This window comes from Urocitellus parryii, chromosome 7 (genome assembly GCF_045843805.1).
Source record: "Urocitellus parryii isolate mUroPar1 chromosome 7, mUroPar1.hap1, whole genome shotgun sequence".
In the NCBI taxonomy this organism is placed as follows: Eukaryota; Metazoa; Chordata; class Mammalia; order Rodentia; family Sciuridae; genus Urocitellus; species Urocitellus parryii.
Window position 1 is genome coordinate 42,973,370 of NC_135537.1, and position 14,790 is coordinate 42,988,159.

Below are 14,790 nucleotides of genomic sequence, written 5' to 3' on the forward strand. Positions count from 1 at the left end.
CTGGAAATCTCCAATAACTGCTTATACTATCCATCTGCTTATAATATCCATATATGCTTCTTAAAAGACATTACTGGTGTTCTCAGGGTCAAGACAGCCAACCTGAAGAAGACACCAAGGGCATAATGTGACATCTGCACTCAGCTTGTTAAAATTTGAAAGCTTTTTTTTTCCCCTAGGATTCTAAAATTTGCTGTGCAAAAACACTTTTTTTTTTAAAAAAAGGAAGAAACCTATTAAGTGTGTCTTTGCAATGAAAGTACTACACATTGTCTTTGAAGCAAAAGTAAATAAAATTTAAAGCACTTGAAAAATACCCAAGTGGTGGATCTCTAAAATGTTCTAAGTGTGATGCAGTCTAGCAATGCATCCTTTTACACGGAAAATAATTGCAAAAAGTATATATTGTGCTTGAAATTGTATCATACAGTTTTTATACCATTTTACTTTGTAGTGATTTCAAACTTGCATAAAAGTTGCAAAAATGTATAAATGTATATAAAAATTTTTCTTGTAGCTTTTACCCAGATTCTTCACTTTACCATATATGTGTGTGTGTGTGTGTGTGTGTGTGTGTGTGTGTGTGTGTGTGTGTGTATGCCCACATATAGCCATTTGAGAATAAGTTTTAGATTCAATGTCTTTTTACCCTAAACATTTTAATGTTTATTTCCTAAGAACAATATATTCTTTCTCACATAACTATAGAATATTTACCAAAATCAGGACATGAACATTGATACTACACTATTATATTTTTTAGTTGTGGACACAATACCTTTATTTTATTTATTTATTTTTATATGGTGCTGAGGATCAAACCCAGTGCCTCCTCACACATGCTAGGCAAGCACTCTACCACTGGGCCACAACCCCAGCCCAATACTGAACTATATTTCATCTACAGACCCTATGCAGATTTTGCACATTGCTCCAATAATACAGATTAATATTGCACATTTTTAAAGATTAGAAATCTTACTAAATGTTGAACACATCAGTTTTTCCTGAAAAGTAGTATTTTTAAAAGCAATAGCAAAGACAACAAATGTAACTCAGAAGTTACAAAGGATCTTTATAAAACTGGAAAATAATCTAACATAAAGATGGTTTTAAAATTGCAACTGAATGTTTTCTTCAGTATATTTCTTTTTAAACGATCAGAGAATGTTTGCAGTTGGTAATAAATATTCAAGCACCTTGCAAATGTCCTACCAATTCTCTTTGCTGATCTGTATATGCCTGTGGGATTAGAATAGGAATGCATAATTTAAATATAAATTGCCTGATTTGCATATACAATTAGTCAAGCTACAGCTTTGATCGTAAGCAAAAATTATTGTCCTGTATTACCACTTAGATAGAATTTTAATTCACCTTGAATATTCAAACTAAATTAGACCCTGGCTGTGTAGTTAGAAGGGCAGTCCTTCCCTGGTGCCCAGAGTCATTTAAGATGGGGTAATAAAGGCATCTTTCGACTCCTGGTAAAGAAGATGCTATAAGATCTGTCTGTAATACCCTGATTCTATCCAGATTTTAGTCACATACCTTGAAGCAACTAACAAAGGCTTAACATATTTTGGTTAATATTTCCAGTCTGGATCTTTCTCTTATACTTTAGATGGTAAAACCTAGTGGACAGTAATTGCAAATGAAAGTATTTCAGATATGATGCTGCCAAAGTGACAGAGCTACAAAAGTCAGGGCAGCAGATTACTAGTAGGGAGCTTCTGATGGTTCTCACATCATGGGCTACAGATATGCAAAATAAACCTTAGGAATTTAAGAAATCCAGGGAGTACTAACATCTCTTATGTTTTTTAATCTACAGTAAAACATTTTTATTAGGAATCTATGTTTTTAATTAAACAGAACATTTAATTAAGGTGGTTTTTAAGTGGGTGAAACAATTAAGTGCAAACACTTGAATGAAACATGTCATAATTAGTTTTAATAGAGTGTTAATTGGTACTAGGTTTGCCAAGTTAATAATTACTGCTTATAAAATTTTCAATTAATCATTGTCATTTTGCTTTGAATAAAGATGAAAATTAGATAAACTAATTCAGGAGGAGGATATTTTCCCTTGTTAATTAGAACGTTCGTTAATTTTTTAAAATGGAAATTACTTGTTTTAGTTGTCAATCTTATGTTATACATTAGTTGAGTATTTGCACCCTTACTACAGCCAAAAAAAGAGCTGATTTGACACCTTGCAGGTTTGCATTTAGGCCTGATCATTTTGGGTTGTAGTGTATGATTCAGTCATGTTTGCTGGTGCAACAGTTGGTTATGCAGAACCATCATGGTGTAGATTTGATGAAATCCGTGGATAACTGCTTAAAACATAGGAGATTATTTTTTAAAAAAAATTATCATTAGGTCTATAAATGTGCTTTATAAAAGCACATCTATATTACTCAGAAAATGACTTAAAGAAAACTGGATCATCTGTTTCATCGATTTGATTTAAAAGGTCTGTATTAATTGCTAAATTACCTTTTCACTCGTTTGTATTTTTTGCCAACAAAATTATTATTTGCACTCATATCTGGATACATGTAATTTTTTCTTCTTTCTCTGTTGTTTTTTGAGAACTTTACCTGTGAACATTTTATATTTATATAATCTTAGTGTTGTGGACTACCTTTTTTATGTATCTGAATGATCCAGGAAGGTTTCTGTGGGTGTTCTTGCACTTGGTGATACACTGGTCTCAGATTCATTTCTGGAGACGTTGGTTTGGTAGAAAAGTTGTAGCAATGTTATAAGCATTTCAAAAATACTCCCAGAAGTACAAGTTAAGGAAACATCCTCACTCCTGAGTGAATTTCAAAGATCTGCTATTTTCTTAGCCAGAACCACCCAATAATTTGGATGAGAGTCATGCCTGTTGGATAAAATTCTGTTAAAAAGGGATCAGTGTCCAAGATCCTGGACTGAGAGATGTTCTCTTGTCTGGTTTGCCCAATGGGCACACAGAGGAGGCCGTCAATGAGGTGAAGCGCCAGGCGATGACAGAGCTGCAGAAGGCCGTGTCTGAGGCTGAGCGGAAAGCCCACGACATGATCACGACGGAGCGAGCCAAGATGGAGCGCACAGTGGCAGAAGCCAAGAGGCAGGCGGCAGAGGACGCACTGGCGGTTATCAATCAGCAGGAGGATTCGAGTGAGGTAAGACATTTGGTAGAGCTTCCAAGTGAGCGTTACAGTTTTCACTAACTAAACTGCTCATTTTTCAATCCAGGAGATCACAAATAAAAATTTTAGGAAAAAAATTTCAATTTGGGAAAGTCAGAAAGCACTTGTGGAATTGACCAAGAACTGGTCAAATTTTGTTTCTTTATTAAAGACCTAAGGAAAAATTCTTGGCCAAAAGTGATTTTAAAATGTTTGATAATCAGATTAAGGTGAAATGCTTCACCTCCCATCTTTGGGACACTCAAAACCCAACTCTGTGCGTGTGTGCACCCAGGCGCATGTGTACATGTGTATTGATTGTTTCCTCCTTAAAGGGATTTAATAGAGCTGTGTTCTGTAAGCTATGGTCTCCAAAGACCTACTGCAGCACTGGAATCCAAATTAGTTCTATTAGGCCTAAAGTTAATGATAAAATGATATTTGCATCAGCTAAAGAGTTCTAAAACATTTTACAATCTGTATTTTCATAATGTTTGTCATAACCATGATGGTCATTACATTGCTATTAGAAATAATATTATTTGGTATAATTCCCATGTAATAATGATCACACATACACATAGACACATATGGGCTCAACATAGTATGAATGACTCAAGGATCTAGGAAGTAAATAACTAAAATGTAACAAGGTACTTTTTACAATATAGCCTATAAATCAGAGCAAAGAAATGTTCCATGTTAATTAATACAGCATCACAATCCTCAACCCTAAAGTAACTTTAGATAAAAGACTACAATTAACTAGTCTCACAAAGCTGAACTCTGCAAAGGCATGAACTGATAAATCAATGGTCTACTACAATACATATCTATAATTTGTGAGAGAGAGTAAGAATTTAATTTGTACCAGGCTTTTCTGTAGATGAAAGACCCTGCGGGAATCACTCAATGCCCAGAGTTTCTATTTAATGTGTAGCAGATGAATAACAAGGGGACAAAAGGAATTGATTTTCAACATTTGAAAGTTTCTCAGGAAGAGAGGGACAAAGGAAAGTTTATCTACCCTTTAACTGCTGACTTTTCCATTGTCGAATTAAACTAGACAGAAATTCAATTTCATTGGCATCTAGCAGCTAAGATATATAAGGACTTTGTTTTGTGTTTATGTGTTTTGAAAAAATTCATTAGCATCTTTTGAAGAGAACTTGTATAAGTTAGTAACATTGTAGGGCACATTTGTCATTCTTCAGATATTATCACTTTCACATGAATGTTTTAGGGCTGTTAAGAGCATTTTTTTGTAGGTCCCTAAAATCTAAAGACAAATGTCTAAGAAGAAATTGTGAATTAGTAAGTCTTTACGTTTGCACAATAATATGCTGTATTTCTTCAGTAGCTATAAGCTTTGTGTCTTTATTCTAAAACCTATGCAGAAAAGATATGATTTTGACAACAGTCTTTATCATTGTCATATGTTGTATCGAACAGATCTCAAGTCTAAACAGTTCCCTGGGCTCTTTCTGGACAGCAGAAAACTCTGGTTTCCTTGGGCTAGAAGAAAGTGCCCTAATCATGGCTGAACCCCAAAAGTAAAGAGAATCTGTTAGTCCTAGTCCAGGACATTTTAGAATTTTCACCTAATTTCTGTTTTTTAATTCAGGATTTATCTTAAATATTAACCATTCAACCCCAAATTCAGCCCACATAGCATTGTGATTTAGATACGTTGTGAATGATTCATTTTTTTAGGGAAAAAAAAGACCTGGACATGATAGTAATTGCTTCGAAAAAATATATGTATGCCCATTAAATGCAACAGCTATTGATTTAAAAACTGCATTCAGAAATTAATAGACCTTCTTTTTGTGACCTACCCAGGGAAGTAGGTTATTTGCTACATATAGAATTAAACTACATTCATTTATCCATTTATTCTTTCAACAAATTACTGAGCTTTTATTATATATCAGGGACATTGCTGGCACTGAGGGTACAGAAGTCACCGATGCATGTTAACAGTTCAATGGGAGAGTTGGATCACCAAATTGTAAGAGTCATAATAAAGTTTAAAGTGAAGGCTTCCAGTGCTTAAAGCTAATCAAGACTGGATTTACAGCTGCCCTCCCCACCTCCCACCACGTTATGATGGTTCCTGGGGCGGTGGGCATGTGCAGGGGACAAGAGAGAGGATGGGAAAGGAAGCTTTGCTGGTCTTTGGAAGCATGATGGCCCTGTGACTGATAGGTGTTGATAAAGATCACTCAGACTGCAGTGTGGCAAGAGATTAGAGGAAATGTAAAAGAGGGACTGTCTCAGTGTTTCAGGAGGACAATGGGTAGATGAAGATGATTGGTAGTGGTGCTGGGGTGGGGAAAATTGGGTGTGCTGGCTGGAAACCCAGGAGGTAGAATGGGCAAGAGAAAATGTGCTTGTCAGGAAAGAAGTTCAGGGTACATACATCAGTTGACTCTACTTGAACCACTTTCACAAACTTGCTGGCTTCAGTCTACCCAACGTAGGTGTAAGGGTGCTGGGGAAGACAACCTTTGCTCATTTTGTGTGTGTGCATAAGCAACATCAGTTAAAAACGTTTAAAAGCTCTAATCAATTATTGAATCCAGCTAGACTCGTCTTCTCTGTTTACTGGAAAGGGCAAATAGAGCACAGAAGCTTAAGTAGTTCATCTTGTCGAATGTGAGAACTGGGGCTGTGCATTGGAAGGTGAACAGCAAGATGGCCCTGCATCCTGGCTTGAGTAGGCCAGTCCCAGTTTATACATGTCATCCTCATGTAACTGCTCAGAGTGGTTCCTTCTACTCTCAGGTGTCCTGGTTTGGATGATGTTGTATGGTCACAACATTTAAAGGCCATGTTCAGCTGATTGGATGATCATCTGCTCTGTGGCAGAAGGAATCCAAGGGCAGTGCCCCAGGACTGGATTGTGGCCCAGCTCTGTTGCCATCTTGGGTTCTTGAGCGAGTCATCTTTCACTTCACCTGCCTAACTTAGTTGTTAAAAAATAGTTTTAACAGCAATATTATATAGTGTTTGAAGAGTGAAAACTCAAGGCATTATTATCTGCTCATATTTCACACAATCATATTTTTTTGCATATTTTAATTTATTCAAGTTTCCACAGTCATCCTTCAGACAGTATATGCTAAACTTGTGCCTGAAACAACATCCCCTTCTCCTTTTCCCCCTCTTTATTTGAAGCCACCTCTTGTAGTCATTAGCTCACCTCTTATGATCAGGTGTATAATTTATATAATTCACATCTGCAAAAAAATACATGTAGATGATATAAATACACATGTTATTTTGTATGTGTGTATTTTGTAAGGTCTTTATAGAGACTTTGAGAAAGCACTTGTGCTTCAGAATTAGAACACTAGAGTTCTGTCCCAGTGTGCTGCTTGTTTTAAGTATAGACATCTGACTACTTCTCTCTGTAATTTCTGCATTTAGCTTTCCTCCTGTACCTTAGTTTTCACATCACATAAAAAGGAACTAGTCATTCCCTTCATGCTTAGAAAAACCTGTGGTTCTAAAAAGTTGGCAGCATAGGATAGAGAAAATATGGAAAGAGGAGAGAAGAGCTGAAAATGTTTTACCGAGAAGACCAGAGCAGGCATGACTAACACAGGGGTATTACTTGTGAGGGACAGAGGACCCATTTTAATTTATCGTCCAAACTGGGATGCTTCTCAGAGTAAACAGGGTGCTCCTGCTGGGATGGACCACTCCTGTGAACTGGCTGTCCATCCCAGGCACCAGGAATGGGGGGGGGGGTCAGAAGCAGGGTTAAAAACGGTTCTATGAAGTTTGTTTTGCCTGTGATGAAATGAGAAGACCTACAATAAGTTTCTGTCCCGGTGCCAGGTGTGATACAGAGCTACCTCATATACTTTAGCTCTTTCTTCTCATACCAGCTCTGACAGAGTAAGGAGCTGTTTTTATTTTTGTTTGTTTGTTTTTTCAATTTGCAGTTAAGAAAGTTGTCTTGAAGGGATTAGGTCACTTGTTCAGCATCTCAGTCAGTACATGTGAGCTGTCCTAAGCCCAGGTTGCCTGCCTTGTAAGCTACCTTCTTAATAGTCACATGGCAGTAGTAGGAATTATTTTCCTCCAATTGTGCACTAGTGTATCTGTTTCTTCATTGGACTCTGCTCAATTATCTCTTCCTAGTTTCCTAGCTTTATTTCAGTTTATAGACTAATAATTATTATTACTCGAAGTTAGAATGACTCTGTACTTGGGACAGAACCTAAGCAGTATGATACTTTCTGTATTTTTTATAGTGAAATATGTGTTTCACCAGGAATTTAATGCCAGCATTAGCTTTCTCTATATTTTGGCTTTATTTATTAAAAGACATGCTGTTTGATTCCATAGGTGTTCATGGGGTAGTGGACAAAGAACAGGCCTTGGACTGACTTTGAGTTGCTTATTTTTTGGAGCTTTGGTTTTCTCACCTGCAAAACTAGGATAATGTTTGTGACCCACTTTGTAAGGTGGTTGAGGGATAGACATTAGATGACAAGTATTTAATATATAAAAGTTTGCTTGATCAATGAGGAGAAAGGGGGGGGGAAGGGGGAGGGGGAGGAGGAGGAGGGAGGGATAGATAGATGGGGGGCGGTTAAGAAATGATCCTAATAGGAAAGGTCTGAGGAGATTCAGGAGTAACCATGAGGTAAGAAAGCACAGGATGGAGACTAGAAGTCAAGACTGTAGAGTTCTGTAGAGTTCTTTGTGTAGTGGTTGCTGGGGCTGTAGAGCAGTTTGCAATCAAACATTCAAGTCTTGGGAGTGGGCGTTACCAGTGAATGGCTCCAGAGTCAAGTGCAGGGAACACTGACTTACAGGAGCATCCTGGTGGGGCTCCATCCAGAGCAGGGAATTGAGAGAATGCAGCTCAGGAAGATGAGATGGACAAACGGTTTTGGGAGTCATTCACTTACAGCTGAGGGTTGAAATCAGATCTGATAAGGGAGCACAGAGGAAGGAAGGGGGATATGTGTTGGTTGGCCCTCCCCCTTTGAGAACTACTTAGAGGGAAATAAAGAGGAAGTTACAGTACAAGAAAGAGAGTTTCAGTATCTTGGAAATCAGAATCAGGAACATTAAAAAGGAGGAATGGGGAAGTGCTCAGTAGTGATTAATCTTTAGAAAGTCTGAGGATGGTGAGGATGGAGGTAAAAATGCTTTAGTTACTTATGAAGTAAAGGGAAGAAACGTGATGTTCATTCCCTGTAGCAGTCATGCCAGTGGGGAAGGCATCCAGTTTGGACAGGGTCACCAGCTTCCTGTAAAGGCAGAGAGGTGCAGGGCCTGGAGAAGGGGTTTATATACTCTTATTTCTTCTACCTCGAGCCAAGAGGAGCCAATGAGGCTTCTGCTGCCACTTCTTCTGGACCCCCCCTGATCCTCAGATACTGCTCAGCACTGACATGACCCTGAATGATCCTGCGCAGTTCTTATTTCTGCTCTATAGGTACTGTTGCTCCAGGAGTCTAAGGAACTTGCCTTGTGGTTCCAAAGCCACTAAATGATGAAGTTGGAATGGAACACAGGTTAGCCTTGTTCTCAGCCTGTGCCATTTCCATTACGCACCAGGACATCTGTCCTTGATGTCTCCAATTTCCTGGTCCAACCTTCATCCACTTTCAGGGATTAAGGGCCCATCAGATCTGTTCTGTTCCAACAATATGTTTAAAAAAATCTGAAATTGACAAAATATGGCATTTTGGAAAGAAAATTTGATTTGCAGTCCAAATACCTAAAGAACTCAAATGTTGGGCCATATCTTTTCTTATCTTTGTAACTTTGAGCAAGTTTTTTTTTTTTTTTAACTTTGAAAGTTTTAGGGACCTCAGTTTCTTGAGCTACAAAATGAATGTGACAGTGATTTTCAATTGTCAAAGTGAGATGCAAGTTTATAATGTGATTTCAGTGTGCATTTAAGTCAATGTGTTGCCTTCTGTAGAGTTCTTTACATTTGAAAAATTTTAAATTTATAATCCTTCCACTTAAATTTACTGAGCATTGATTCAGTGTCAGACTTAGAGAAACATAAAATAATTCAGGAGAAAAATCTCTTGTCCTTTTCAACAGTAAGAACTTGAAGGGATATATTTTTCTGGTAGGACAGAAAGACCATTCTATGTTTCAAAAATAAGATAAAGGAAATGTTTTTCTTTGGAGCAGAAAAGAATTGATGATAGGAAACAAAGAGTCAAAAATCTTTGATATGCAGCTATGGCATCCAGAAGATTCGGTCTATCACCTCTATGTCCATATGTAGCCTTGTGTTTAGTATATTTAGTGAAGGGGAGGTTTGGGTTCAGCCTTAGACTCTTCAGAGTCACAGTCCAGCTTTGGCCAAATGACTTCTTCTCGTCTTGCAGATAGGGAAGAAAATATTCTTTATGCCAGAAAAGGAATATAGACTAATATAGTCTAATATAGACTCTAAAGCACATGAGTTTAGGGAATGAAATGTACTGTAAAAAGAGTATTTCTGAACATTTACACACTGTCGCGGTGATTTCAGTCACTGGCATCCTTCCTGAGAACCTTGAAAGAGGAGCTCAGTTATTTAAAATAAAACAACTACTAGGGTCTACTAATCTGACTATAAAAAGCAGGTACTGAAACATGTAAAATTCGATTAGTCATTGACCACCTTTATACCTGCCTTTGTGGCTCTGCCCCTGTGTGTTATAGACACAATTTGTAGCTTCCACCTTTGTGGGCTGAAGAAAGCTTGGAAACTTAACATGATCCCACTTAGAGTACTCACAGGATCCTGCACTGTCCTCTCTTGCTAGGATTGTGACTTTTCAGAGGCTGAGTATCCCTGGTCTGACATCAGCCCTACAGGAGGAAGCAGGAAATGCAGTGAAGCCATCTGAGAGAAATATATTAAGAGAAAGCATCTTCAGTTTTCTAATGAGTTTTTAAAAAGGAATATGCACTTGGAAATTTTTGTTAGTTGAACATGTGCTAAAGTTCCCTACATGTTCATTGCAGTACTGTGTCAAGAGCAATAAAAATATGCAAGGTTCTTTTTTCCCCCCTATCAGATCATTTAATTTGTTCTTTGTCGTACCTTCCTAGAGCCGAAGGTTGTTTTGTCCCAGTGGTGGGTGGTAAATGAATACAATCGAACAACATCAGAATGAACTAGAGGTAAAACTAGCCAGAGCCCTTAAATCCTGGATCAGAACCAGGCAATGCTAGGCAAGAAGCCTCAATTCCCAGCAGCTTCAGGATCCAAAACATCTGTTTCTGTATTTGGAACAGTTCCACTTTTTTTTTATTTGTAAAATTGTTCCCATCTTTGGAAACACTTTAAAAAATAAAGAAGTCCCCATTCTGTCTCCTCTTTCCACTCCCCAACACATGCATTTGTAATTACCTGGTTTAGTCTGTGTGTTTAATCAGTTTAAATTGAGAATGTTGCATACATCTGATTTCAATCTGAAGGAGCCATTGAGTATTGGGCAGTTACCACCCTTGTGTCTGCCAAAATGTGCCGCTGCCAAAAAAACGGATAGGACTCACACCAGGGTATTTCCTAAAGAAGCCACTTGACTCAGATTAGATGTTTAATTTCCTTAAAATATTGTTTTGGATTTGGGTCTCTGTTCTCTAATTGGGATTTTCTGATGTAATTTAGGAATATCGCTTATTTGCTGAGTTTGTTCCAGAACCCAGCTGGCAATCTTCTAAAAGTTAAACCTCAGGGAAATAAACTTCATTCAGAGCGCTGAAGTGTCCTATCTCACTGCTTGGAAGGGTGCATCGGGCCCACGTTTATTCACATCATTGTAGAACCATCATCCATGCATTGCAGTGGAATTAATTTGGGAAAAGAGGGCTTCTAGTTATGATAATGAAGCCTCTGATAACAGATTTACAGCTTTTGAGATATTTACTTTAACTCAAGTAGAAAAAACTGACTTTGTTCTAAGTTCCAGTACTGATTATTTTAGCTTCATTTTTGCTTCTAACATTTATGTATCGTCCAAGTTTCTAGATCTCCTCTGAGTTCATATAAATGCCTCTAGTGGGTAGAGTTTGAGACCATAAATTCTTTGTGTTTTCCCCCCCATTGGGCCATAATTTCTGAATGGTAAAGAAATAAGAATGTAGAACTAAGCTCTTTCTAAAAGTTTAAACCGGAATTCTTGAGTTCACAGCCTTCTGGTATTCAAAAGCCTCGAGGTGTTAGAAAAGTTAGGTTTGACTGCTAACAGTTGTGTGCACATTTTGCACAATGGTAAAGGCTTACACACCAGGGGATGGGCTGATATCCCACAGGGTCCTTTTCAGTAGGCTCATGAACCCACCTTGAGCCACATAACCAGCATGTTGAAAGTAAAACAAATGTAGAGAACACAGTGGGGACACTTATCTATATCAGGGCTTTAAAAAATTCATTTGAATTGTAACATAACTACATACCCTCAGCTTGTTGGAGTTACCAGACTATAGTGAGAAATTTGTTTTGCAAGAGAATAGTCAAAACCAGTGAAGATGAAGAATACAATACTGCATGGCGGAAAGTTAAGATCACTTGGGCACAGCATTTCACAGTGGAATTGGTAGTACCAAAGGAGCTAGGGACATTTAACCATGTAAATGAACATTTTAAAAGTCAGCTTTCTGAGGTTCAGTCCCCTTCTGAAAGGGTCCCTTACCCATTGTTCTAACTTCCCTAAGATCTGTACCAGATAGGTGTTCTTCGCTCTCTGACCTCTGTGCTTTGATTCACGAGGTGCTCATCTTAGAGTCTGAAGCAATCTCATCTGTGCCTTTTTGACATCTTGCAAGATACCACCCAAGAGATGGGCAGCTGACTTTCTAGGGTCAGCGTTTAGTTCTTCCCACTCACAGATGAGCCCCAATTTCTTCTGCTCTTCGAACTTCCTCAAGTTGCAAAGGAATTGCACCAGTCAGAAAGTGTTGTATGCAATGAGAATTGTTATTTATCTGGTTTCAGAATTTCTCACTTTTTCAAAACTAAATCATTAGGCCTCATCTGATTTATTCATTTTACAGTTATTAATCCAGCATCTACTTGATAGGTGAGGCACTGATGTTTATATCAGCAAAAACAAACCAAGGATCCTGCTCTCCAGGTTGCTGAGGTGAAGGGGATTGTTTTAAGACCATCCTCGCATTGGGTTATGTTACACCTAACAACTGAAGTGGAAGAACTAAACACACAGAGAGGTTACAAGTGCCTTGCCTCACCCTGTCTAGCCTGGGATTGAGGCGGGAATTGACTCCTTTGTCATACTCCATTGTATTTCCTTAAGTCCAGTGCATATGTCTGGTGTTTCCTTTGTGATTCCTGCTAGTGTCTGGAAGGAAGTTGCTTCTGTCTAAGATGGTATATGTGTGTGTACCATCATGGTACCAGTATTAAAAGGGGCAACAATTAGTATATAGAAATTGCTGGTTAGTATATTTGAACAGGGAATAGTCTAGATGTGAAGAGAGCCAAGCCTAAAAAGAAAGGACTTTTGAGTTAATGTTGAAAGGAGGCTCTTCCTCTACTTTGTTGGATGCTATAATGATAGCAGAAAAGTTAGGATGATGATTTCACCCAACACTGCCTCCTCTGTGTGTTCAGCTCGTAGATTCACATACATACACCTAAAGCTTGCATTCCAGCTGTGTAGCTGCAATGGTATAGTTGGGCACGGTACTGTCTAATGTATTTATCAGACTTTTGCCTCAACCATGCATTCATTTGGGATCTCCCTTTCTTCTGCCATCTCCTTTAGAGTTGCTGGAATTGTGGCCGTAAAGCAAGTGAAACCTGCAGTGGCTGTAACACAGCCCGATACTGTGGCTCCTTTTGCCAGCACAAAGACTGGGAAAAGCACCACCACATCTGTGGACAGACCCTGCAGGCCCCGCAGCAGGGGGACACGCCGGCAGTCAGCTCCTCTGTCACACCCAGCAGCGGGGCCGGGAGCCCGATGGACACACCACCAGCAGCCACTCCGAGGTCGACCACCCCGGGGACCCCTTCCACCATAGAGACAACCCCTCGCTAGACACGGACTCAGAACTGTCGGAGGAAAGACAACACAACCAACGTGAAACCAATTCCTCGTCCTCAGATGCTCAAAGTCGTTTTTCTGTTTGTTTGTTTAGAGATGAACTATCCTATTTCAGTACTTCAGCAAGAGAGAACCTAACTGTTATCTTGAGGCGGTAGTAAAACACAGAGGGCCAGTAACGGGTCGTAATGACTTATTGTGGATAACAAAGATATCTTTTCTTTAGAGAACTGAAAAGAGAGCAGAGAATATAACATGAATACTAGATTTGACCTCCTCCCTGTTATTTTCAAGTAGCTGGGATTTTAAACTAGATGACCTCATTAACCGATGCTTTACCAAACAGCAAACCAAGAGATTGCTAATTGCTGTTGAAAGCAAAAATGCTAATATTAAAAGTCACAATGTTCTTTATATACAATAATGGAAAAAAAAAAAAAGAGGAAACCCCTCAAGGGCATGAGCATTGGATACAGCAGTAGACATTTTAACAAGAAGATGAATGGCGTCCGTGGGTTGCTAACTGAACTTTGAAGACCCGCTACAAAACGCGCAGATGTGCAGCAGATTGGAAGGAGACACAGATGTTCGTTTTTTTTTCCTGTTTCTGAAAAGAAATAATATCCAGGTCAACAGAATGAAAAATGAAAGATGATTTGCAGTGGGATGTATGAATACAGCAGCAAGAAAAAAAATGCCATAATACAAAGGCTCCTTTTTATATATATATATACAAACACACCACACACACACACATACACACACACACACACACACACACACACACACACACATAAGAGACTCAGCCTGCAATTAATTAGCATTCTGGCAGCTTTGACATCAGCCAGCTGCCCTAAATAACCCTTCAACGTTTCTTCACTTTTGCAAGGTTCCACAGAGTAAGACATTGGGTCTATTCCAGCTCATTCATTTTATATTGAAAAATAATTTAAAAAAATGGTGGCTCCAGCTCCAGCCCCTTTCCAAAATTTTTCATCCCCACCCTATTTGGATTTTTAATTAAAAACTAGTAGTTCTCTTGGTGTTAAAACACTTCTGTCCTGTGAGGTTTCCCAATGGTGTTTTTCTTGTAAATGTGTTGGACAAATGTGAAGATGCATTGTAGTTTATCCATATGCCCACATTTAGTCTCTTTATTCCTAGTTGGTGAGAAACCTGTATCTTTCTATGCTGCTTTTATATCTGTATGTATTAGTGATATTTCTCTAGTAGTTAAAAAAAAAAAGGAAAAAAAAATCTTTTTGGTTGTCCTCAAGAAAAGAAAAGAAAAAAGCTATCTTTCGGAGCTGCTATTTCACTCTCTTATACAATTTTTTTTTTTCCTGAGAACCAGCATGCTTCACGGAATGCTAACATATTGGTGTTTTTGTAAGAGGGATGTACATAAATGTATTTTGCACTGTCACAATGACTCCCTAGGCATGCTTTTTTTTTTCCCCCCTGAGCAAACTTTTTAAATATGCTAGAGCCATTTCACCAATGTTAGCTGTAGCATAGAGTAGTAGTGGAATTTTTCTTTTTCTCTTTTTTCCTTTTTTTTT

The 14,790-nt window shown here is 38.4% G+C and overlaps 1 protein-coding gene across 1 annotated transcript in view; it reads left to right on the plus strand.

Annotated features, from left to right (window-relative positions):
* The window catches only part of Runx1t1 (RUNX1 partner transcriptional co-repressor 1), a 138,734-nt gene that overhangs the window by 121,667 nt on the left and 2,277 nt on the right, over positions 1-14,790 (plus strand). Inside the window, exons 10-11 of the mRNA XM_026384806.2 lie at positions 2,986-3,176; positions 12,947-14,790. The exon at positions 12,947-14,790 is cut by the window's right edge and continues 2,277 nt beyond it. Coding sequence (XP_026240591.2) covers positions 2,986-3,176; positions 12,947-13,222 — 467 coding nt within the window. The 3' untranslated portion in view covers positions 13,223-14,790. The remainder of the gene's footprint in view (positions 1-2,985; positions 3,177-12,946) is intronic.